This window comes from Pipistrellus kuhlii, unplaced genomic scaffold (genome assembly GCF_014108245.1).
Source record: "Pipistrellus kuhlii isolate mPipKuh1 unplaced genomic scaffold, mPipKuh1.p scaffold_m20_p_4, whole genome shotgun sequence".
Taxonomy (NCBI): domain Eukaryota; kingdom Metazoa; phylum Chordata; class Mammalia; order Chiroptera; family Vespertilionidae; genus Pipistrellus; species Pipistrellus kuhlii.
The window spans coordinates 79360831-79386631 of record NW_023425540.1 but is presented as its reverse complement, the minus strand read 5'-3'; the positions used below and the strand labels follow the sequence as shown (position 1 = coordinate 79386631).

The 25801-nt window shown below is 50.5% G+C and overlaps 1 protein-coding gene across 1 annotated transcript in view; it reads left to right on the top strand.

The window, feature by feature from the left end:
- XYLT1 (xylosyltransferase 1) overlaps window positions 1-25801 on the top strand; it is a 306552-nt gene that overhangs the window by 83827 nt on the left and 196924 nt on the right. Inside the window, exon 2 of the mRNA XM_045571260.1 lies at window positions 14744-14782. Coding sequence (XP_045427216.1) covers window positions 14744-14782 — 39 coding nt within the window. The remainder of the gene's footprint in view (window positions 1-14743; window positions 14783-25801) is intronic.

Here is a 25801-nt window from a genome sequence, read left to right as displayed (position 1 = left end):
TCTGAGCTGTGGTTGGGATCTGAGCTGAGGTTGGGATCTGAGCTGTGGTTGGGATCTGAGCTGAGGTTGGGATCTGAGCTGAGGTTGGGATCTGAGCTGTGGTTGGGATCTGAGCTGTGGTTGGGATCTGAGCTGTGGTTGGGATCTGAGGAGCTAGGTCGCAAACCTTGCCTCCCACAACCGCCATTCTGGTAGCAGTCTGTGTCTCTGTGACTCAACAAAGCAAAACAAAAAATGAAGAATAAGAATGGATGATCCAAGGTCTTGGTTTTACCAGTATATGGCAGCTAGCGAGATAGCAGGACAAGTAATTGGAGAATGTGTCGCTAACAGCCACAGTAAATACAGCCGTGATTATGTATTAGGAGTTCTCAAATGGCCCATAGTGCAGTGAATATGAGTGAGGTCAAGAGCGTGTTAGAGACAATGTTGTATAGGTATGTGACAGCCTTGCAGCCCACACATTTTAAAAGAAATACTTAGTCCTCGCCAGGGTGGCTCAGTTACTAGTTGGAGCATTGCCCCATACACGGAAAGGTGGTGGGTTTGATTCCCAGTCAGGGCACATACCTAGGCTGATCCCTTTTTGAGGCATGTACGAGAGGCTAGCAATTGACATTTCTCTCTCACATCAATGTTTTTCTCACTCACTCTCTCCCTTCCTCTCTCTAAAATAAATAAATGTATCCTGGGGTGGAGTATGAATGAATGAAATATTCATTTGATGATGATTATGATCAGACATTATTCCAAGTTCTTTACAAATGTTAATTCAATCAACCATAATAAGCAGCCTTGAGGTAGATATTATTATTTTCCCTATTTCACAGTTGTCCAAAATGGCAAGTAACTTGCTCATGGTCACATAGCACAATGGGGCACAGGGAATCTGATGCAATAGTTCATGTTCTCCATCAGGACACTGTGCTGAAGTCACACGGAAGAATGTAAATAAATGGAAATAGTTAATCAAATGCAAGATACCCACTTTCTCCTTGAATGGCCCAGACCAGCTGTCCTTGGTCCTGAATTCTGTGGGCTTCTCCATTACTGGATTCTAGAATCCCAGCATTTGGAGGGGTTAGCCCTCAAGCTGATGGAAGCTAGACAGATTCTTCCTTTTCTCTTGGACACTATGCCCTCTCCCTCCCCCCCACCCCAGTCACACCCTCTCCCCCAAATAATTTCCTCGCACTTGGGTAAAATGCTCGAATAGTTTATCATACCTGCCGAAAGCAGGATCTTAATGAACTGTAATTTTTGAAGTCTGCAGCTGTAAACTGTGCTGAAAAGATTGAAAAGATTAGTGCACTAGTAATAAGATAATTGTCCCTGAGAAATGCTATGAGCATGTAAACACGTTTAGCGTGTGAAATCAGAACAACTCTAATAATCCCCCCTTTTGGTGTTTACAGATGCTCCTGCATGAATAATTACAACTAAATGCAAAATGCAGACATGGAATACTGCTTGCTCTGCCTCTCCTCCTTTCTCACTCTGCTATGCCCCGGAAATAAAGGTCAGCTTAGTGGGCTCTCTCCTGAGGTGGCTCTCACTGCTCCCAGCAGCCATTTGAAATTAGTACCAGGAGTGAGGCAATTTGGGGAGGAATTCTGCCAAATTAGGGATGTCAGGCAGATAAATCCTAGAGACCCTACTGCAGCTTCTTAGGAGGGCTTTGGATGTACGAGACCACACATACATGCATGTGAATGCTCCTCATGTTTGCATGTGTGTACACACGCACACACTCATATACAGAGCTGAAGAAACATGGTCACGGCTACATATAGCAGAAGCAGGTGCATGTAACCTCAGGCTACCTTCTCAGGCCTGGAGAGCTGCTGTGAAACGTGTGCCCACCACCACTCTGTGGGACTGCCTTGTCCCTGTTGAGTGTTTGCATCTTTGGATAATTTGGAAAGTGACTTGCATTGTCTGATGTCAGTACATGTAATGTCTTCCCCTCCAAAAAACCATAGCTTATCAGATATGCTATAGAGATGAACCTCTCCACTTGCTCAGACATTCGCTGATCAGTAGGTTGACCTTATCTTTCATTCCCAAGGTTCATCTTTGAGGTGAGGCCTTGACTTGCAGGCAGGCAAACATCATCCAACTCCTAAGTTGGCTGGGTTCAGAGCTCAACCCTTAAATTCCAACCCAATGTGACTTGAGGTTCCGCTGCTTTACTCAGCAGCATCAGGAGTCATTAAGCATAAAAACAAAGAAGATGTTCTTGGCCTCGGGGAAGCAGGGCGAGCTGTCAAAATGACACGTAACAGGGAGTGAGAACAGGGGACCCCAGCTCCTGTCCGGGGCTCGGACTCTGCTGCCGACCCCGTGTTCCTGGGTGTGTACTCATCCTCTCTTCTGTAGTCTAATCATCCTTTGTTTTTTAACCCAGTTTACTTTACAGCCAGTCTGTGGTCCACATCCCATACTTTGGTCCAAACCCAGGGCCTCTGCTGTGAGTGTTAGGATGGGTAAACCAGAGATTGCAAACTCCAGTGCCCACAGCAGCCATGCAGGCAGCCTTGCTGAGGGAAGCGTGGGCGCGGGGTGGGGGGACGGGAGCTGTGACAAGCTGCAGGTGCTTGCCCTTTCTACGAGGGACAGCTACGCCCAGGTCCAGGCAGTCCGTGCCTCAGGAAGGGGATGGGTTTGTGTGGCCATTTCTTCTGATGTTTCTAAGAAATGCCAGACCTTTGCAGTTTGACAGGAGACCTCCTGAACTTGAAGCGTTGGCATCCTATGTAGCATGTTTTAAAGGTGGCACAGGCTGAACCAAACACGTCTGGTGTTTGCTTCCCCTGCAATAAGCCCTTGAGGATGAAACCCTCCAAGTGCCTGCTCAGGGGAGGCTGCCCCGGGCCTCACTGCTGATTCCCACTGCATCGTTCACCTGGTGTCATGCACCAACATGAGACTGCAGACGCTAACGTGCCTGTCCCTTCTCTAGTCCCTTCCCATCCTGGCTGCCCCCTCTGCACAGCTGTCTCAATGAAGTTCCCAGGAAGGGAACACTGAATAGGTCCCACAGTTATGCCAAGCATGTCCCACATGTGAGTGGGACCCCTACCCCACTCGCCCCTGCCCCCCAAGTGCAGAAAAGCATAAACATGAAAGGGGATATTGTGGCGCCCGGGTCAGCAAGCAGCGCTGAGCACAGTGGTCCTCTCCCGGGTGCCGATTATCAGCTCGCTCGGGGATCTCAGGCTCCTGCCTGACCTTGGCACAGGGTCTGGCGAGTTTGGCTCTCTGGGTGCAGAATGGGTCGTCTCAGAAACAAAGCCATTGAGACCGAGTTGAGGAGAGTCCCCTATTCATGGATGAAAGGAGCTCATTGTACAAACTCCGTGTGCCCCGCTGCCGGACCCCCTTCCTCCGGCCGCCGCCCCCTCCCGTCCCCAGCTGGGGCTTTGTCAGGGGCCCTCAGGATGCTCTACCCCGGGCTGTGCTTTCTTCCCATCTTCCTGTCTCCGCAGCGTTGGGGCTGCCCTTCGCAGAAGTCAAAGCTGCGCTCGGAGGCCCCAGCACACCCCCGGCTCCTCCGGCCAAGTCTGTCGTCACGGGCGATGAGAGCGCTTCCTTCCGGAGGGGCAGGAACAAACCGCCCGTTCACAGGGGCCTCGCCAGGTGGCCCTGCAGGAAGCGAGGGGACAGTGGGCACCACTCATCGGTCCTCCCGTCCTGCCTTCTGCACCGAGGCCTCCCCACCACCACCCCCCCCAAGAGGCCAAGACCGATGAGCTCCAGGTGGAGACTCCCAAGTGAATAGGCTCCAGGGCTTCACTTCCTCCCCAGTTATTAGAGCTTTTGTTTCTGCTCCCAAGTCCGGCATCCTGAACTTCTCCTTCTCGGGACGGGGGTGAGGGTGGGGTCGGTGGAATGGGCTGTCCGGTGGGGATAGCAGTAGCGTCTGGTGGTTAAGAGATGGGTGGGGCAGGGGCTGTGGTCAAGAGCAGGGTGTGTACCCACCCTAAGGAGGTAGTAGCTATCCGCCCCAGCGGCGGCTGTGCCAGCCTGCACGTCCCCTAGTCCAGGAAAGTCAGAAATCTGAATATTGTGAAATTACCTAATCTTTCAACGTTGGCAGCTGGTGGGGATAAAAGCACCGTGTACGTGTGCCCTGTAGGTCAAAGCATACCTGGGTACCCATGCCAGCATTTGGTTCCTTCCATGAAACGATGAAGGTTAAGTGGGCCAGGCTCTGTGGCTTTTGAGCAAGCCCTGTGACCTTCCTGCGCCTCCGTCTCCTCCTCTGCACGTTAGGAACAGATCCTACCATCCACGGTCCGGGAACAGGCACATGCATGATGTCATCCAGAGCCCCTCCCAGTGGGAAAAGAGCATAAAATAAATTCATCTACGTTTCCAGACTCTATGGTCAGTCCAATAGCCGTCCGTCCACAGGGGCGTTGAATGAGGATTTATTGAAATAATGCGCACACATCGCTACGTAGGTGCTTCGTAAGGATAGCTATCATAAGGGCCTTCATCACCATCTGTGTCGTCATCATCACCAACACTGTCATTGTCCTGAAGAAATACAGGGGAAGGATGCGGAGGCAGGAGGGAGGCACCGGGTCTCTCCCGAGCTGGAACCTCCTGACTTTGACCCTGACTGTCACAATGGGAAGCTTTCGCCTATGCGTCCCCCACAGGCCGACCTGCCAGCCCAGGAAGGAGGCTCCCTGTGCCAAGGCACAGCAGCCTGGAGCTGGGTGTGCCCTCTGTAACCACTGCACTGTCCTCCACCCCATCACCCTGCGCCCCTTATCCTGTGGTCGTCTCCCCTCCACTCCCCCCTCCCCCCACGGCTTGAATCGGCAGCTGTGTGTGTGGCCTCTTGGAATCGTTCCGGACATGAAACAATGCTGAATCACAGTTTCCCCAGAGCCGGGGTCTGCTATCGTCTGAACAAAAGATGCTCTGGTTAGAGGCTCTTGTGAGAGAGCTGAAGAAGAGGAAATAACGAAAAGGGGGAGGGAACAGACACTTATGTTTGGCAAAAGGGACGAACCCTGGATTTTGTACAAAGAAACTTGGATTGTGGGCGGGTTTGGTGTAAACTGTGTGTGGCCCTTGGCACGTTCCCTTCCCAGCTCGGGTCTCACACGCCTCTCCAGAAAACGAAGGGTTTGATTCAGCTCAGGGATGGAAATAAGTTCCATCCCAGAGGAAAACTGGAGTCTGTGGGTACACGTCTGCTCCCAGGACCGTATTGAGAATCTGAGGCCCAGGAATGGCGTAGTGATCTCCACCTCGGGCACCGTGCAGGGAAGTCACTGCTCACCCGCCCTTGGTCTCATGAGTTTATCTCCGGTATCCACGATCTTGGATGCGGGGACTCACATCGGAACTGTCCTCCTGGGGAACAGGGAAGCCACTCGGAAGCCCCAGAAGCCATGGAACAAAGCACAGTGTCTTTGGACTCTAGACGGTGTCTGCTGGACACTTGGCAGTGTCGGTCCCAGCTGGGCCGCCTGCCGTCTTGGTGACCACAGCAAGTGGGAGCAGAATGGGTGGGAGCTGCGGCCTGGGCCTGGGAAAAGCTAACTGTTGGGCTGAGCTGGAGACTCGGCGAATGTTCTGAGCCTCAGGAAGGCTTGTGTCCACACGGAGCCCGGGTGGCCAGCCTCAGAGGGGCACGGAGCTCTGGACACACGGCCCGTCCCTCCTGCCCGGCTGTGCTGGGTGGAGGCTGCATGTCTCGGATTTCTCTTGGCATGTGGCCTGTCTTGTTTCTGGTCTGGAGTGCCCTGGAGCCGTGAAAGCAGGACGCTGTAAAGTGATAGCAATTGTTCTCCAGGAATGGTCCTGGCCTGCCCGTTCTATGCCGGGACTGAGCGGTGTAAGATTCTGTGTGATACAACATCTCAGGCAGTCTTCACAGTGACACTGTGAGGTGGTTATTGTTATTGTAGCACGTTAAGTAATTAGTAGGAGGACTCACAGCAAGGAGCATGTGATCTCACTCCAGAAGGCTCCCTGGTGCCAGCCGCTCACGGAACCATGGGCTGTGGTTTCGCAATTCGAATCCAAGATGTGGCTGTGCCGCTGGGAAGCTGTATCACTTAGTGGTTCCAAAGCGTGGCCTCAGGAGCCGGGCTTCCCTGGTCCACATCCTGGCTTTGCCACAATTGGACTTTGATCAAGTTGCTTCTTCCTTGCGCCACAGTTGCTCCATCTGTAAGATGGGGTTGTTAAGATCTACATGCTAGAGTCGTTGTGCGGTTTCAATGAGATCTCACAACCCACTTGTACTAATGTCTTGCATTCAGAAAGAAGCCAGTGTGAGCTGCTACGCTGAGCACTGTCAGTGCTGACCAGCCGTGCGACTCCAGGCAAATGGCGTGGCTGCCGGGGTGACACACTCAGGCTGCTTATAGTGGCCAGGCAGCAGCCATTGTCTTTCAGCGATGCATGTCCAGGGTGGCTAAACCTCCCATTTTTAAAAAGGGAAGTGAGACATCTGCCCTTGCCTTGGAAGTATCTTGCTTTTAAAACATCAGTGATGATGTTAAATATTTAATTAACATCGCAGGCCAAAAAAAACACAACCAAACAAACAAACACCTCCATGTGAATCATCCACAGGCCACCAGTGGCCACCCTCTGAATTTTCAAGCCTCTCATCTTTCAGGCAGGTAGGAACTTTCAAAACGTGTCATTGGGAAAATTCTAATTCGGTGTACTGTGTAAAGAATCGCCAGGCCTCTTGAGGGACACTCAGAACAAAGGGCCACATGCATTCGGTAACCATGGTACTCAGAGAGACACCTCGTGGAAGACGCATTCCAGCAATTCCTGAGTTTCCGGGTGTCTGGTTTCTCCTGCCTTCAAGGCTCTGGGTGATGGACCAGCTCCAGGGGCTGGAGCTTTCCTTGGAGATTCCGCTGTTGCTCAATTCTGAGTTCTGGACTAAAAAAATGTGGAAGGCATGCTGAGTGGCAAAGATGCCTGTAAACTTAAAAAATTGAAATGTAACAGAAAGAAACAGGCAGATGGACAGAGGCAGGAAAAGCCACTCCAGAGTTATGGGCCTAACGATATCCGCCACCATCTCTCCAAATCGTGAGAACCCCTCGCCGTCTCAGTGGGGTTTCTGTCCTCCCCCTCCCGCCCCCTCCCCCCCCTCCCCCCCGCCCCAGCCCTATTTGCAGGTGAGTTCGCTTTTCCCAACAAGGCCCGTGCTGTGTGGCTCTGGCCTGGGTTCACATTCCCAGTGCAGCCTCTCTTGGAGAACAAGGGGAGTTCTGTGTCGTTGGCATCCCTCCCTCGTCGCCCGGTGCCGCCCGCCGTGCACACGCCCCGCTCCATCCCGGGAGCCGCGGGCACAGGAGATAAGCTCTCTGTGACATTCCGCAGGGACACCCGGGGACAAAGCTCCCTTGTGTGAGCACCTTGGTGCTGGGACTAGATCGAGAGAAGGAGTTGACAAGAGTCACGCATCCTGGGGAGAGAATGCTGGGAAGAGAAGGGTGGCGACAGGGTCGCAGGGGTGGGAGGGACTTCTCCACCTAATAGTGGGAAGCAAGGAAGGGGCACAAGACACCTCGCACCTGGCAGTGGAGGATGCATCCCTCCCACCAAAAACACTCATGGGCTGAAACAGTAACCCCCAAAGCGATGGTATAAGGCAGTGGTTGGCAAACCGCGGCTCGCGAGCCACATGGTGGCTCTTTGGCCCCTTGAGTGTTCTAAGGCCACTTCTTCAGAATAGACTCGCCCAGGCTGAAAACCGACTTCTGCGCATGGGCCACGAAGTTTCAATCGCACCGTACTTGTGCACACGCACGTGGTGTTTTTGCGGAAGAGCCACACTCAAGGGGCCAGAGAGCCGCATGTGGCTCATAAGCCACGTTTGCCGACCACTGGTATAAGATGATAAGGCCTTGGGGAATTGATTAGGTCCTGGTAGCAGAGCTGTGGAGAATTTCACTAGTGTCCTTAAAGAAAAGACCCTGCAAATGTCCCTCACCCATTCCCCCAGGGGAGGATTCTGCAGGAAGTCCGCTCTCAAGCTAAGAATTTCCGTTGCTAATAAGCCATCCAGGCTGTGGTCCTCTGTTCTTGCAGCCCAATTGGGCGGAGAGACACACAAATTCTTCGGAGGCTCAGATTGAGAGCACCCACGTTCCAGACCTGCATCGGGCACCCGGCGTGGCTGTTAGAGGTTGGGGTCCCGTGCTCTGCCTTCTCACTGGCTGTCTTTGTCACCTTGGGTTATTAAGCTTTCGGTCTTGCATTATTCATGAGCAGTGCAGGGGTTCTCAGGCTCCAGTATACATAAGACTCCCCGTGGGTGTTGAATAAAAAAAGCAGATTCTTTGGCTACTTGCCCAGAGATCCTGAGTCAGTAAGTTTTGGTTAAGGGACCAGTTTCTGAACAGCTTGCAAACTCCGAGCTCCAGTCCTGCCTCCCTCCCATATCAGTCCTGTGTTGTTGAGCAAAATTATCCTCGCCGAGCACGGTTATCTGATCTGTAAAATGGGCAGCACGATACCTCCCTTGGCAGCGTGGCAGGCATTCCATGTGCATGGCACAAAGTAAGCATTCACGACGGAGTAGCTGCATTTACTCCTCTGGCTGCTGTCAAATGGAGCTGGGTTAGCCGGTGTCCACAACTCCCTGCAGTTCAGAAGAATTGTAATTGAGTAGGTGTGGGTAAAGAGGGATAGGTCTTAGCCTTCATGAGCCTGCAAGAAATAAACAGAGGGATGATTAGTTTTGAGCTGTTAACCATGTTCCAGACATTTTTAATACCTGATTTTATTGAATGTTCACGGCAGCCTGTGATGTCATTGGTAACCCACTGGCAACAGGAGGGGATCATAAATCTGCAAGAGACAGCCCGGGTTTCTACCTGTGAAGCTGGTGTCATTGTTACTATTGCCCCTTTTCACTTACAGAAAGATCGCAGACAGTAAGTTCAATACAGCCCCAACCTGTGTACATGGTGTAAATGAGAAAAGCTCACAGAAGCTGAGAAATTGGTGCAAGTTGAGAGGTTACTAAGGGGCTGTTATCTGCCGAATTCAATACCCCAGAACATGACTGTATTTGGATATAGGGCTTTTTACAAAGGTGACTAGTCATCAAGTTCCATTTCTTAGGGACGTGTGATCAGGCTCCCGCCTCCTACTTAAACAGTGAGCGTTGGGAACAGAAGTGTACACAGAGTTGCTTTAAATTCATTCCCGGCTCCTTCCTGGTGCCCGCCGGGCACAGCACTAGCCACTGAATTGGAACTCAGTAAACAGGTGTGAATGGATGTTACTGACTCTACAGTTTCCTGTTGTGGCATTGAGTCTGGGTTCTGTTTTTAGTCACGACACATCTTCAAATTTCCATCAACCATGTCTACTCCTTTTTTAAAAGGACAGATGCTGCCTGGCCTGCATGGCTTGGTGGTTGAGCATTGACCTATGAACCAAGAGGCCACGGTTTGATTCCCAGTCAGGGCGCATGCCCGAGTTGCGGGCTTGATCCCAAGTGGGGGGCGTGCGGGAGGCAGCCGATCAATGATTCTCTCATCATTGATGTTTCTATCTCTTTCTCCCTCTCCCTTCCTCTCCGAAATCAATTTTAAAAACTTTTTTTAAAAAAAGACATGCTAACAAAGAACTCTGGTAGTTGTTAAGGTGGTGCCTTGTATTCTAATGGTAGACACTTATCCAGGTTGCAGGGTGACTTTGACGTGGGACTGTCTTCTCCAATGGAACCCCTATAATTCAGCAGAGCATAGGATTCTCTAGGGCAGGACATTCGGATCGAACCCAGGCTCCAGAACTCTCTCTGTAACCCGAGACAGGCTACTCAGTCTCTCTGGTCTTTAGTTTGCCTATTTCTAAATGGGAACAATAGTAGTATCTACATCAGTATTGTTATAGGGGTAAGTGGAATGATATAGCTATAGACAATAAGCCAGTGCCTGGAACATGGTAAGAACTTAACACGTTATTAGATATTACTTATCACCTTAGTGAGTTAATTATTGCTAGTATTTATGATTATCCTTAACCCTGGTCAAGTTATATGCCCATAAAGTGTAGAATAAACCAGAGGACTGAAAACTGTCTTTACCTCAGGACAGGAGGATTTTGAGTGACAGTTTCCATTAGTGTTGTAATGGGATCTAAATAAATGCGAAAGGACTGGTGTCCTTGGCAAAGAAGGATGAAGTCTAACTCATGGGTAGAACTAGATCCTGGTGGTCACGACTTTCTTTGCTTGGTGTAGTGTACACCTTGCAAGGAGCCTGCACATGGTAGGTTCTTGATAAATCATAGCTATTAGTTATAGTTATTTCGTGCCCCTGGAATATATTTGCAGACTTAGGGAGTATGTATCATTTCGTTTCCAAGGCTGGAGTGTTTTCACAATACACATTGGATCTGTGAAAGTCAATCTTTGAAAAGTATATCAGTTAATTATTGCCACAGTAATCCCATACATGTGTACCTCAAAGACACAGATTTGTTTCCAGACCTCTGAAATATGAATTTTGGGGTTTCCTAGTACATATAAAAGTATGCTTACATTTTACTGTAGTCTATTAAGTATGTTATAGTCATTATTAAAATATAATGTACAAAGCTTAACTCAAAATACTTTATTGCTAAAAAATGCTAACCAGCATCTGAGCCTTCAGCAAGTCATAATCCTTTTGCTGGGGGAGAGTCTTACCTACAACTTGTAAAAACACAGTGTCTATTAAACAATAAAAAGAGGCTCTCACTGTATAACAAGCCACCCTGAAACTCAGTGGGTTCAAATAAATATACAGGTTGGGACAACAGTAGGCCTACAGCTGTTTGTGTGGAAAATAACACAATAATTAATAAGTAGTAATATAAGAATAAACTGTGTTTCTTGTACTCACAAATGTAAACCTCCTGTTGCCCCATGTGTGCTCTCTGTGTCTGAAGGTTGGCTGGGGGATGGCTGATGTCGGCTGGGCTTGTATTCAAGCTATAAGGTGAAACTTGGCCTGTTCTGCGTGCCTCTCATCCTCCTTGGACCAGCATCTACCTGGGGCGTGTTCTTCTTGTGCTAATGGCAAAAGCTCAAGAGGTGATGCTCGATCTCACAAGCACATTTCAAGCTGCTTGCTTATGTCATAGCTGCTAACCTCCCATTGGACAAAGCAAGTCAGATGGGCAAGGCTGAGGCCAAAGGAGGAGGAAGCATATCCTGCAAAGACATACAAAGTCACAGGACCAGAGAGTGTGCATACAGGGACCGGTGGCCAGTGAGGGCCACAGATTCAGCCTACCTCGGTCTGCATTTGACTTTCCCAATGTAGCCATTGCAGTACTTGCTGTGAGAGGGCTTTCCTTGCTTTAGTACCCGCATTAAGATTCTGAAAGCACTCCAGGGTAGCATCCACAGCACATCACAAATTCCCCTTTGGTCTTTCGGAGCCTTTCCTCTGACAGACAGGAGTTTACTCTACTGTAAAGCAGAGAGTCCCAATTGAGACCCACAGGATGGATTAGGCAGACAGCATCATTGACCTGGTTCCACTTCGTTAGCCTTTCCAATTAAGGAAGATGCTGCTGCAAGTGAGACCTCACTACCACGGAGTCATACCTTGCATCCTCCAGATGTGCCTCTGTAGGGAGAGTCCTATATTTCAAATGCGCAACACATGGGGGCAGGGGAGGGGTGTGTGGGGGGATGCGGGAGGGGGAGCAAAATTCTTTTAGCAACTGAATCCTCCTGTGAATGACTGGCCACTTGTGAGTACTATATCTTCTTGGCTAAGTAATTAAGCTAAATAGGTATCATTTGTACTTTTGTCTTCCAAAAGCTTTTCAATAGATGTTGGACCCCCAACCTTGTGCCCATTGGGTCTCTGATCTTAGGGCATCAAATAAAGGGTTGGTGCATCACTGTATCCAGAGATCAGGCTCTGGGTTTTATCACCACAATTGACAAAGGTTTCCCAAGGAAGGTCTTTTCCAGTGAAGTTAGGGGCCCACAATGGCCTTTTCCTTTCTTCACCCCTCGGAATCCTGGGCAATGAAGCATGAGCCCCAAACAATGGCCACATGGGCTGTGAAGTACAACTTAATTAATCTGGGCACACACCCAACACCCCAGTCAGTGCTTTTGCAAGGATGTGGCTTAGAGAATAAGGCTAAGGTTTGAATCTTAGATGCAGCCTCTTGTCTTCTAGTCTCAGTCTTGATGATGGGACCTGAATGCAGAGGCAGACACGGACTTCTCTGAGCCCGAGAGCAGGCGCAACATGCTCTCACTCCCTAAGCTGCAGGCCAGATCTGACTCATGCTGCCTGTCACACACCAGGAGGATAGCCTTAACTCCTAAAGACAAAAATGGGCCCTGCCGAGTGTGCTTGCTTAACATGGGAAGCCTGGAAGTACAGGGTCAACTCTCCCTATGTACCCGTGATAAAGGGCCTGGATAGAGGGGCTCCGTGAAGGACAGCTGGGCCAGTGAGCCTGTTTGCTCGAAAAAACTGTCTCAGGGAAGGTTCTCACCCATCATGGCTACCACCTCTTCACGGTTGGGAAGGAGCAAGTAAAGGTTTGAAGAGAGAGGCCTGAAATATTCCCTCCAAGATTCTCCCAAGTCCTCAAGGGGAGAGTGGAAGAAATGTCCCCCTCAGCATTTTCCTAGGTGTGAGGAGTATTTAGGGCCTGGGTGGAATATGGAAATTAGTGAGATGTTCCTTTGGCAATTCCAGTTGAGTCGCACCATTGAAGAAATGCTTGCTATTGGACTCAGAAATGGAATTGGGGGAGAAGAGTCCTTCATCTTAAAAGAAAAGTTAGAACTGACCAGAGCTCAGAATGTCCCTGGGCTCATAGTTCTTATACTCATCAAAATTATTATAAACTAGAGGCCTGGTGCACGGGTTTGTGCATTGGTGGGGTCCCTCGGCCTGTCCTGCACCCTCTCGCAATCCGGGACCCCTTGGTGGATGTTGGAGAGCCAATTTGGGCCCAATACCTGCAGGCCAGGCCAAGGGACCCTACTGGTGCATGAATCTGCACTGGGCCTCTAGTTTATAATACGCATCTAGTATGCACACAAGATTGTTGGTAATCTCTTCCACTTTTCCTCTGAGATTCATCAGTCTGTTCCATGTTTCCATGCCTGTGGTTTCCACTCCTGCATTGAGCGTCTGCCCCCTGGTGGTCAGTGCACATCATAAGCTACAAATAGGCTGGCTGGTTGCTTAGGCTTTTATATATCTAGATCAGCATCATTGTAAAGATACTACAGAGGAGTAATCCAGAAAGTGACCTTTCATCTAGGGTAGGGGTCCAAAATGTTTCAATTTCTCTATTAGTCCTTTATTTTATTGTGCTAAGAACACTTCACATGAGATTTATCCTATTGGCAAAATTGTAAGTTTACAATATGTATTGTAGGTACAGTGTTGTACAGCAGATCTCTAGAGCTTATGCATCTTGCTCAACTGAAACTCCAAACCTTTTGAACAGCAACGCTCAGTTTCCTTCCCCCAGCCCCTGGCAACCATCATTCTATTCTCTGCTTCTTCGGGTTTGACTATTTTAGAATCCTCATTTAAGTAAAATCATATCTAAACCTCCATGTTCATTTAAGCTATATTTACAGTAACCAAGATAAGGAAACAATCTAAACGTCCACTGATGGATGATGGTATGTGTATATAATGGAATAGTATTCAGCCCCCCAAAAAGGAGATCCTGCCCTATATGACAACATGGATGAGGACATTACGCCAAGTGAATAAATTAGAGACAGAGGACAAATATGGCATGATTACTAGACGTGTTCTTTCTTGTTCACCATACAGGCCAGTGAGCTGGTGCTCATTTGCATGGCTTCCTCGAAGCCTGTGTTGGCAAACCTGCTTGGACAAAGCAAAGCGTCCAACTGAGCTTGCACGTCATGCCCATTCTCTGTAAGAGGCAACTCGAGGTTGCTTTCCCAGAGTTACCAATCCAAGATGGTTAAGTTCCGAGCCAACATTGTGCAGACAAAAATAGCCTTTATGTGCTGGGTTTCCTGTTTTTCTTGGAGGCTGCTTGCTGAAAACCACTGCCTCCTTCCCATCAGTCCCTTCCCTCTGTGTGCCCACGCTGGCCCCCGCCCAAAGAGTTCATGTGTAATGACCCAAGACATGACCACCAGGCACTTTCAGTCAATTGGCTTTTGTAGAGAGTGAATGAATTGGACTTTTCTCCGGCCTTCTCTCTCCTGAAAAGGATCTTCCCAGCCCGTTGGAATGGGCTCTGCAGACTAGGAATTAAGCCCTTCTCTTTGTCTTGTTTCTTCCTTCAATCTTTCCAAGATCAGACACAAGCTGGTGGCCTTGCCTCTAGTTTGGACTTTATATACTTTTGGGTTTATTTCTCATCCTCTTGTGGACCAACTTTCCCTTCACATGGAGAGTTTGAGCACACTTTGGGCTCTTCAGTGAGGATGCTTTGTTTCTTATTTCTTTATACTTCATCCTTCTGCATGATCTCCATGTAGGTGCTCCCTTCACCTCTTGATGAAAAACTTGAATCTTCTTAATCATCTGGGGACTGGGGGGACATTGGAGATTGGACCACTCTGTTCTCATGTTTTGTAGAATTGGGGGGACAGAGTTGGGTGGATTACCTGTGGGCGGCTTACCTGTGGGAAGAGATCCAGCTTTGGTTTGAATGATCCTGGAGCAGTAGGTTCAATACCCACCACTCATGTGTGTTTTCTCCTTTCTTCCCACAGGACCCACACCCAAGTCCACTGATCACCCTGGAGACCCAGGTGAGTACCTTCCCATGGTCTTTGTCACTTCTCTCTGCACTGATGTCCCTGCATCAGCTCTCCAGGGCGAATCTGTGCATCCTCTTGGCTCCATGGCTCGGAAAGTCTAGACAGGCACAAAAGCTGTCCTGTCGGCATGTGCATGTATGTGCAAACAACAGCTGATGTGCATGTGTGTGCAAACATATGTGTACCCAGGTGTCCAAAAGCGCCATGGGAGGTAGAAGAGGGTATGGGGGGGATAAATGGTGATATAAGGAGACCTCATTGGGGGTGGTGAACACATAATACAATATACAGATGCTGTATTATAGAATTGTACACCTGAATCCTATATAATTTTATGAACCAATGTTACTGCAATGAATTCAATTTGATCAAGGAAGAAAGAAAATACCACAGAAAGAACCAGGACGGGAAGGCCGGATGTTGTTGGGATAGAGGATTCTTAGGGTTTCTCTGTGTTCGTTCTGTCCTCAGATTTCCCAGCATACACTTTCAGTTATATTGGCTTCAGGGGTGACCAGACCACAGAGCTGGCAGGAAAGAGCAGTGGGTGGGGCTTTGAGGAGCTTAAGGACCCTGCCTGTTTGGTCATCCTCTGACCTGGCTTTTCCAAATTTCTTCATTCATCTATCACCTCGGCCATGTTTGCTTGCCATGGGTAAATTACACCTGTTCTATCACATCACCTAAATATATTATTTTTCCTTAAGTTAATTTTTGTGTTTTAATTTCAGAAGTAGATTGATCTTAAGCTAATGGTTCCCAATCAGGGGTATCTCTGACCCCCAGCAGGCATTAGGCAATGTCTGAAGACATTCTGGGTTATGTCCCCCTGTGGGATGGGTTAGTACTAGCAACTAGTCAGTGGAGACCAGGGATGCTGCTAAATGTCCCCCAATGCACAGGACCTCTGCATAGCAAGGAATTATCCAGCCTAAAATTGCCTGTGGTGCCAAGCTTGACAGACGCTGTCTCCGGCAAAAATATCTGTGAAACCACAAGTTTGGCATGCTAGTTAAATTTGTTTTTACAGAACGTTAAAATAAATATTAAATCAATACAATTTAAAAGTTCCTTATTCTAAAATAAGGTGACCAGACATCCCGCTTTTTGGTGGGACAGTACCAATTTCTAACAATTGGTCCCGCGTCCCGCGGAGTTTTAAAAAAGTCCCGATTTTTGGAAAGATTCTTATGTCCCCTTGTGGGATGAGTTACTACTTGGAAAGATTCTTTCCAAAAATCGGGACTGTTTTAAAACACCACGGGACACGGGACAAATTGTTAAAAATCGGAACTGTCCCACCAAAAGCCGGATGTCTGGTCACCTTATTCTAAAAGCACCTACTAGTAAAGATAGTCCGTTAGATGTCAGTGTGCTGCACTTGGGGAACGGGTCTCTCCCTGGGCCACCCAGCAGATTGTGAGCGACCTTCCAGGGCGCTTTACACATGATGCCTCTTCTCTTCTTTATCAGTTCCTCCCCACCAGGAAAACTCATTCAACTCGGGAATACCCCCTGGGAAAATAGTCTGTGTCCAGACTCTGGAAGCCAAATCTCACTTCCTGGGGGTGGCGTGGCGCTGCCCCCTGTGGTCTGTCCTTGGCCCTCCTGAGTCCTTCGCTGTGGAAACCGGCTAATCGGCCCTTCAGGAAGTCCATGGGAAAGAGCAGTCACGTGCCAGCGGCTTTGGCCGGCACACTGTGAGTGTGACAGCTCACCCCGACCCAGACCTCTCTTAAAGAGTCACAGGCACGACTCAGGGGACCCGAGCCTCGCGCTGCAGCCGGCCGTGGCACGAGGAGGGCTTTCCGCGTTTGTGCCACGCCACTGGGGAAATGACTCAATTTGTCTCCAAACAGCACGCCGTCAGTCTCATCTGGCTCTTGGTCTCTGGGGAGCCGTCGGATGTTGTTGTCTTTTCCCGACTTCTGGTTTCCCATGTTAAAGGGACACTGGAACCCAACCAAAGTGCAGTTTTTTGTTTTTGTTTTTTTAAACTGTTGGCACAAGCCTGTGGCCAGATCTCACTTGGTGCTGGGCCTCGGCCCATCGTGTGAGTCACGACGGGATCCTATTCAGCTGCGGCAAGCAGGTCAGGCAGGAGGGGCAGGGAAGCGTTTTCTGGCAGAAAGGGGTGCCCCAAATATTAGCCACGTGGCATGAGCAAGATGGCAGCTGTGCCTGAGCTTGGAAGAGTCAGCCACGCAGAGGAAGTGGCCAATGTGCTTGCTCTGAGCCCCTGGTCAGCGCCCATTTCCTTACCTCCCAGTGCCCTTTGCTCCTAGGAAAGGCATGACCTGCTCCATCCTGCAGCACGGGTGCCACAGGTCGACCTGCATTTTGGATTTTACTGCCACCCACGTCCCTATGCCACATGCCAGGGACTTCACGTGTGCAGGGCCACCCGGGGGCCCTTGGCTCTATGCACCCCCTCTCTCCTAGGTAGGCATTGCACCGTTCTTCCCGGTGCTTGGCGAATCTGCCCCATGCAGCTGTTCTGAGTTGGGGGAGACAGATCAATGGGCTGCCGAGGACGACTCTAAGCTCTGCTCTTTGCCGTTAGCACAGCAGAGCTTTGCATCTGTTGGATCAGCAGGACTCTCTCCTTAACGGCCAGATTAATAGAATGAGGAAGCCGAGAAAGGTTGAAATCCCTGGTGTCAGCTTTCCCCTCAGCGGGCAGCCCCTGGGGGGCACCAGGGAAGCCTGGCTATGGTGGGGAATATTCCCTCGTCCCAGATGGCAGTTACCCAGGAACCAGGTGACTTAGAAAGGGAGGGGAAAAAAAGCCTGAGAGGAGTTGGAATTTGGTTATCGGCCTGGTGGCATCATCATGATCCTCACTCCCACTGATGTTCGCCAAGAACTAACTGGCTTCTCCCATTGGATCCCCTAAATGCCCTAATTACATCGGTGCTCTTGTGATCCCCAGTTCAGATAAGGAACAGAGGTTACGTAATTTGTCCAAGGTCACACAGGAGGCATATAGCACTGGAGGGTGTCAGACTCAGAGCCATATGCCATGAGAATCTTCTCCACCTCTGCCCATTTCTCCAATTGCCTTGACCACTAGAAGAATTTGCTAATGCTCAGGCAGAGCTGGAGGGCTGGGCTTTGATGTAAACTGCCCAAGGTCCATGGAAAGAAAGAGGAAGGAAGGAAGGAAGAAGGAAGGAAGGAAGGAAGGAAAAAAGGAAGGAAGGAAGGAAGGAAGGAAGGAAGGAAGGAAGGAAGGAACTTTCTACAAGAATCCATGGATGTATGTAGATAAATAGGAAGAGCAATAGGTTGATGGTGAATGTAGATATATAGATAAATAGTTACATTGCTCCACACAGTGAGTAGTTCTTTGATAGATAGGTTGTCATAGGACTTGTGGGTAAACTGGTTTAAGCAAAGGACCCAATACAACATTTATTTGCAGGCAGCAAAAATGAAACATTTCCTTGTGTATCAGTAGTGTTGTGAAAAATTTGAATTCTCACTATTTGGTTTCCTCTTTCTCATTGACCTCCTCCCCCTCTCCTCCCCTCCCCCCAAGATAGTCTATCATTTCGGAATCCACTCCCAATTGACAAGTCCTCTTGTCATTTCATTTTAGCTTCTCTGCCTCCCTTCTCCCCAGCAGCTTCACTGCCAATTAGTTATTGGCCTCTGCTCAAACCCGGCGGTGCCCTGGGAGCTGTCATAAAGGCCCTCTTCCCTAGAGTAAAAGTTTGTCAGTCTGGCTCTTTGCGAACTTGGCCCCACTTAGACGGACACAGACCTTGGTTTTCTTGAGATCCCTCTCAGGACCTGAAGATCCAGGGCATTGGGAGGAAAACTCCTGACAGCTCAGCCTGGGACGACCAATCAGACTCTTGAATTTCTTTGATCCGCTAACTGGAGGAGAAGGGGAGACAGTTACATTCATATCATTGAAAGTTGACGCTGGGGCCCCTAAGGATGGTGCACAGCGCTCACAAGGAGAATGAGCAGGGATGGAAGGAAATCAATATTTCAGATGTTATGCCGTTGTAAATCCACCCACCCATTCCCTTATTCAATAAATAGTTTGGGGGCCAGGAGGTTGGGGCAGGCCTTGTGGGAGATGCTGAAGTGAAGTTACAAGAATGAGCAAGTCAGGAGGTTCCCTGCCGATGAAGCACCCATTCTGGTTGTGGGAGTCAGATGGTGAATTCACAGATAGAAATGCCCATCCTCTCAGGGGGTAGTAAGTGCACAGGAATAAGACAGGCACGTTAGCAAAGGAGAGTGAGTGGGCACGGTGCAGGGAGGTCTCTCCCTGGAGGTGAGTTTCAAGCTGAGGAGGGAAGATTCGGGCTGAGAGCTTATGGCTGAGAAAGCGTTAGCCAGGCAAAGAGACTGCTGGAATAGTGTTCTGAAATTGTTGCATATTATATCTGGCTTCCTATAAAAACAGTGCCAGTTTTCCTTAGAGTCAATTACAGTGTTGGTTCCTTCGAGCTCCTCTGATGCCTTCGTGTCATCATAACGTCAAGATGAATAAGGAATTACCTTCTCCTGCAGAGGTGAAGGGCAAGGACTGAGGAAGTGGAAGAGGAGAAAGGGGGTTTCAATGTGGAGCCACTGAGCCACACTCATGTCCAGCAGGGCGAGCATTTTGACAGGACCAAGGGAATCTTGGGTCTCAGCAATGTCATGCTGATCACGGGGGTTATGTGGGAAATCCGGCTAATAGCTGTCATTAGTTTAATAGCTGGCTCATGCTCAGTGGGACTGCAGCCTCGGTCTAATCCAGTGGCTCTCAACTGGGAGCAAATTTATCGCTCCGGCCCTCCCCCGTCCCCCCCTCAAGGGACATTTGGTGGAGTGTGGAGACATTTTTGATTGTCACAACTCAGGGTCAGGGATGTGCTACTGGCATCTAGTGGGTAGAGGCCAGGGATGCTGCTCAACACCCTGCAAATACCCGAGAAATATTTATCCAGCCCCACATGTTAGTAGCATCAGGGGTGGGGAAACTTGGTGTAACCCCGTTTGCTCTGTGGACAGCTCATGTACAAAGACAGACCCAGCCGTGACATTGGGACCTTGTAGAAAAGTGAGTTGTTCCTTCCTTGTCCTCTTGTTTATGTTCAAATGCCAGACTGGTCCTGCCCCTGGACTCTGCCCGGGACACATTCATCCCCGGAGCCTGTGTCCGCAGCGATGTCTGCGCTCAGAGCATGCCGCCAGCGAGTGTGTGCACGGTGTGTGAACTGGAAGACATCTCTCAAAGGCAGTTCTGAGAGAATTATGGCTTCACATATGCAACTTTAAAATATATATAAAAACAACAACTTAAAAACCCAGCTTGTTAGCTAGAGTTGCTGGAGAGGCTGGCCAAGGCACTGGACCACTGAGCAGGCCATGCCAGTAACTGGTCGTCGAGGCCCAGTTCCTCTTTCGGAGGCAGACCAGGGCCTCCTCCGCGCAGGAGTCTCTCTCCTGACGCTCTCCCGCCACTCCCAGGATTGCCTCTCTTCCAGTTATGGGCTTCGATTAACCTTTTCCTCCACAGAGAGAGGTATTTGGAGTCATCAGGGAGCTTCTGAATGGCTCTTACCTGAATCTCCAGCCCATTAATTCTTAATGGTGCCCCACATCTGTCGAGAGGACGGGGAGACCAATTGCTTCTCAGCCCATCTGCTCTCCTTCCCCAGCTCCTCGGGGGCGCAGAGCCTCCTTGGAGCAGACAGGCTGGGCTGGGCACAGGCCATATCCCTCTACAGCGACCTTGTCCTCTGGCTGTAATTTGCTGGGTCTGTAACCAGCCCCGGTGAGGGGTGGGACAGCGAATGACCAGCTGGACCATAGCCTGGGCAAGACTTGGCTCCCTGGGCAGGGCGGCCGGGCCGGGGCCGTGGACACGTTCCCAGGGCAGATTTTCGGTCCTGTGGCCACGGGCGCCTTTCTGGGCTGTGTGACTCAGCGTGAGCGATGTGATGCAACATTCCACAAATAGGCAGCAAGTTCCCCAACGCGCAGCCACACACACACCCCGCTTCGAAAAATAGCGTTGAGGTCACTCTTCCTCTGTTCTTGGTGGGGGCTGACTTTGCCCAAGACACCGAAGGTTCGAATTTAGCTCTTTGACTGGGAACACTTCAAATTGTTGCTCTTGTCAATAATGACCAACATGGATGGCATCTATGTTTACGGTGAGCCAGGAACTGTGTATAGTACACATTCGTAAATTTATTATTTGTAGCTAATATGTCCTAAGTATTTATGGGATGCGCTGGGGACTTGTCTAAGTAAGCTCTTTCTATGGAGTCACTCATTCAGACTCCACAGCTGTCCCAGACCAGAGGTATTACTGTCGCCCCTTTGCATGGATGAGAAACTGAGGTACAAAGAGGTTAAGCTGTGAGAGCAACTAGTAAGTGGAGCAGCCAAGATTTGAACCTGGCAGTCTAGCTTTTATTGACCTGGGAACTAGAACCTAATGAGGCAAGGACTAACCTTGGTCCCTTCTCACAGGTGAGCCAGCAGAGGCCTAGAGAGACTGAGATTCCTCTTAAAGGCCCTACAGTCAGTGAGGGGAAGAGGCTGGAGGAGAGCCAGGTTACAAATGAAAGATACCTTTGTTACTAAGATAAAGACATAGATATGGTATAGATATATAGTATAGATAGGTTAGCATAGAGGTTAGATACAGATATAGTTATAGATCTATGACATATATGCACATGTAATACATGTATATACATATATTACATGTACACATGATATATATCTTAATCATACATTTGATGTAGTTGAATGTAATTATACATTGATGTAATCTATGCCTAATTTATATCTATAGCTAATGTATAGATATGATATTGTGTACATTATAATGTGCATGTGTATAGTGCATACAATATAATTACAAATGTCAAGTATAGATTTAGATGTAGAAATTAAATACAGGTATAACTCTAGACTAGAGACTAGATATAGATATGATGTAGCTGTAAACGTAGCTACAGATTGGATGTAGATGTAGATCTAGTTGCAGGTATAGTCATCGGTATAGTGGCAGGTACTAGAGGTGGAGGTGGCGACAGAGGATGAGGTCACTCAGAGCAAGCAGTCCGGAGCAGACGGGTTTGGGAACATGTCTGCACGGAGTGAGCTCCAGGCTGGGGGAGACCCACCCCGCAGCCAGGGAGCAGAGGGATGGCCCTGGGCTGGGAGACACTCACACTCCCCTCCAGCAGGAGGCACGCTCAGACACCCCTCCCGCATCCCATTTCAAGCACCGAGGCAGGAGCTCATGAGCTGCCAACTGAGCACCAAGGTGTTGTCGTTGGATTTGAAGGCTCTGTGAGGAGGCACGGCTGGTGTTTGGCAAAAGTATCTCCAGGACCAAGACCTGGAGGCTTAGCCTATCTTCTCCACAGGGTGTTAGGACAGGGCCATGCACGCCGTGGGCTTAAAAGAGAGAGCTCCAGGCTGGGATGCTCAGGTTGTGTTTGAATGCTCCAGTTATCATGATAACTCAGTCAAGGAAATTGCTTTCAGCCGAAACTGGTTCGGCTCAGTGGATAGAGGGTCAGCCTGCAGACTGAAGGGTCCCAGGTTGGATTCTGGCCAAGGGCATGTACCTTGGTTGCGGGCATCTCCCCAGTAAGGGAGTGTGCAGGTGGCAGCTGATCAATGTTTCTCTCTTATCCATGTTTCTAACTCTCTATCCCTCTCCCTTCCTCTCTGTAAAACATCATTAAAATATATATTTTTTTAAAAATTGCTTTCACATGAAACAGCAGCATCGTGGGGGTGGGGGTGTGTGTGAGGGACACGAATGCCAATACACGGGGCCCAGGCTGGTAGAATGTAAGCGCTGGAAGGGGCCTCGGATGCTACTTACTGTAACATCGCTGTGTGTTTTCTCTGTGCCGAGGACTTGCTAAGCCCTCTGATGCATGAGGTCATGTAATCATGATAGCAGCACTTAGGGAAGGGGCCCGCGTCCCCCACCTCTGCAGGTGCAGACGCAGAGGCATTGTGAGGGTAAATATTGGCCTAAGACCACAGCGCTCCTGAGTGCAGAGGGAGGAGGAGCCCAGGTCTCCCTTTCCCGCAGCGTTTGCGGTGCCGTCACCCCTCGGGGCTCACCAGGGCCCCCCTTTTGCACTTTACACATGAGAAAACCTAGAGTGGCTCAACAGCGTGCTCAGTGGCTCCCATCTGAGCGGAGACCAGGATGCCCTGTCCGAGAAGTACCACGTGGTCCCCAGCAACAGGAGGCTCCACAGTCCCACGTGTCCTCCACCCTCCCTCCCGATTCCATCTTGGGTTAGAGAGGTCTTGGCTGAGAGGAAGCAGGTTGGGTGTCTTCTTTCCGTGCCCCACGCCCAGCAAACCTGCTCTCCTCCCTTCTCCTCCCTTCTCCTCCCTTCTCTGGGTCCCTAGAGGCAGATTGTGATGGATTTTATGCACTGGACTTCTCATTGCTGTGGCCAAGAGGAGGCACTGGCAGGAGATGGCGAGTGGGAGGACAGTAGAGTGGAGCCATTTCCCGTGGGTGGGCCGTGCGTGCCTGTGAGTGTCACTGTGGCCATAGCTACAGCTCCTCTCCCCTGGTTCTGATAACAGCTCCCCAGGTGCTGACAGCTCCCCGCTGGGGCTGGCTCTGCTGCACTCGCCTCCTTTGCTCCTTTCCCTTAGCAAGCATCTCTTTGTACAATCTCCGTAGTCATCATCCCCGAGGAAAGCAGCATCTGTTCCCTTTGGGGACGCTGACCTGGACCTTCAGCCTGCCTCCAGCCTCCTGCTAACACAGCTCCGCCAGCGGGATTTCCCCGGGTAGCCACGGTCACTTCCGGCCGTGTTCTGATAAAGAAGGGGGTCTTTAAACCGGGGAAAGGTCCCAGGGTGGGTGCCAGGGAACCACGATCCTCTTGAAACTCAGTGCCCAGTTGTGGGTGTAGCAGCATTTTTCTAGGCGGAGGTTCTATTTGTGACAACCCCTCCCCAAAGCCAAGCCAAGGAACCGACACTAAACACCACAGCGCTAAATAAAGGATCAGAGGACCCAGACGTGAGAAGAGGTGGGGACAGTGTGGTCCCATGTCCTGGCACTCACTCACACCACTCCTGTCTGCCTGCCTCCGCTCCCTGAGGCAGAGGAGGCCTAAGGGATGAAGGTCTCCAGTTCCTCCTGCAGCCTCACAGCAGACAGACCTGCAGACAAAGAAGCCAGAGTGTTTCTGCCAGCAAGCAAGGCCTCCCACTCCCCCCCCCCACCCCATTCTGCCACGCCTCCAGGAAATAAAACCTCCCTGGCATCTGAACCGGACTTCTGGACTTCTCAGAAGTGCTCCTTTGCCTCGGGGAGCCCGTGGAAGGGCCTCCAGGTGGCCGTTTCTGCAGCCCAAGGGGTCCTGGCTGGGGCCTGGGGTGTTCTCCACCCGCAGGATGGGGAGGTGGGGCCCGTCCAGCTCCAGCCTCAGGGCAGCCCCCCTCCCGGGTTCAATGACTTTCCGGAAAGGAACATCTTATTAATACTAAACCCGTCCTCATTTCCTTCTGGGAACCGTAGCTCTGATTTTTCCACTGAAGCGAAGAGGGCTGGATGGAAAACCGAAGTTCACTATGAAACAGGTGCCAGGTGGGCAAGGACAGAGGCGGGCAGTTTCATTGTCTCGAAGGAGATGCTGAGCCAGCTTGGTGCTGGGAAGAAGGAACTCCGGCTCTGAAAGGGGCCGCAAGCAGCTTCTTCACCAAGTGCTCGCGGCCCGAGTACAAGTGGGCACCAGTTAAGGGGGGAGGGGGAGCTGGTGGTGACGTGCTCGTGGGGGGGTCCTAGGCCCAGAGTGGTACACAGGCCTCCTGGGGCCCCACCTCCAACTGGCCCCTGCGTTGTTCTCCTAGCCTGTGCCATGGCCAGGGCGAAGATGTTGGTATTCGTTCTTTGCAAGAATCTAGTTTGTGCTCTTTCTGGAACATTCTTCCTTTGGGACTTGGACAGCTGCTTCCCTCTTCGAAGAGGGACTTATCCTTTAGTTTAAACACCCAGGTTGTTTTTAGAACCTGAGCCAGGAGCTTGAGTCCAGCGATTAGACCAGGACATTTGCCTGGATGCTGTGCACATAGGGGTGGACGGTGTCGCCATACGAGTAAAGCCAGGCCTGCCTGGCTCTGAGGGGCCGGCACAATGGCCGAGGCGGGGACGGTCCTTCTCAAGAAGAAATGCGTCCGCAGCTGGCCCTGGAGCCTCATCCTGCACAGGCGGCCAGCGCACTGTTTCAGCTGGGAGGGTGTCCGGACCTGGCCAGCAGTGGGACTGACCCACGATTAAGAATGCCCTCACGGCTTCCTTAGGCAGCTGGCTGCCAAGGCCAACTCAGCAGCCTCCAGGTGGAGTGTGGGCAAGGTCTCATCACTCCTGTCCTTCTGCCCCCAGCCCGGAGGTCACTAAGGGTCCCCCTTCCTCAGGGGACCACCTTCTCCTGCTCATCCACTGGGTTATTGAGGCAAAGACTCCTGACATTTTTTAAAATATCCTGAAGATACTTTCCATTGATTTTTAGAGAGACTGGAAGGATGGAGGGAGGGAGGGAGGGAGGGATGAAGGAAGGAAGGGAGAGGAAGGGAGGGAAGAAGGGAGGAGAGGGAGGGAAGGAGGGAGGGAGGGAGGGAGGGAGGGAAGGAGGGAGGGAGGGAGGGAGGGAGGGAGAGGAGAGAGAGAGAGAGAGAGAGAGAGAGAGATTGATTGCCTCCTGCATGCGCCCTGACCATGGCCGGGGATCAAACCCAAAACCTTTGGGTGTGCTGGCAGATGCCCTAACCATTGGGCCAGGGCATTCTAACATTTTGTATGAGACCATTCTTTATTGTGGGGCCTGTCCTGTGGGCATTGGGAGTTTAGCAGCATCCCTGGCCTCTACCCCCTCTCAGTGTCTCCAGAGAGGGCCAGACGTCCCCTGGGGGCAACCCCAACCCCAACGGAGAGCCATTGGCCTGACCAGGGCTCCTCAGCGGGGATGCCGTGGCAGTGGTGCGGCCGGCCTCTAA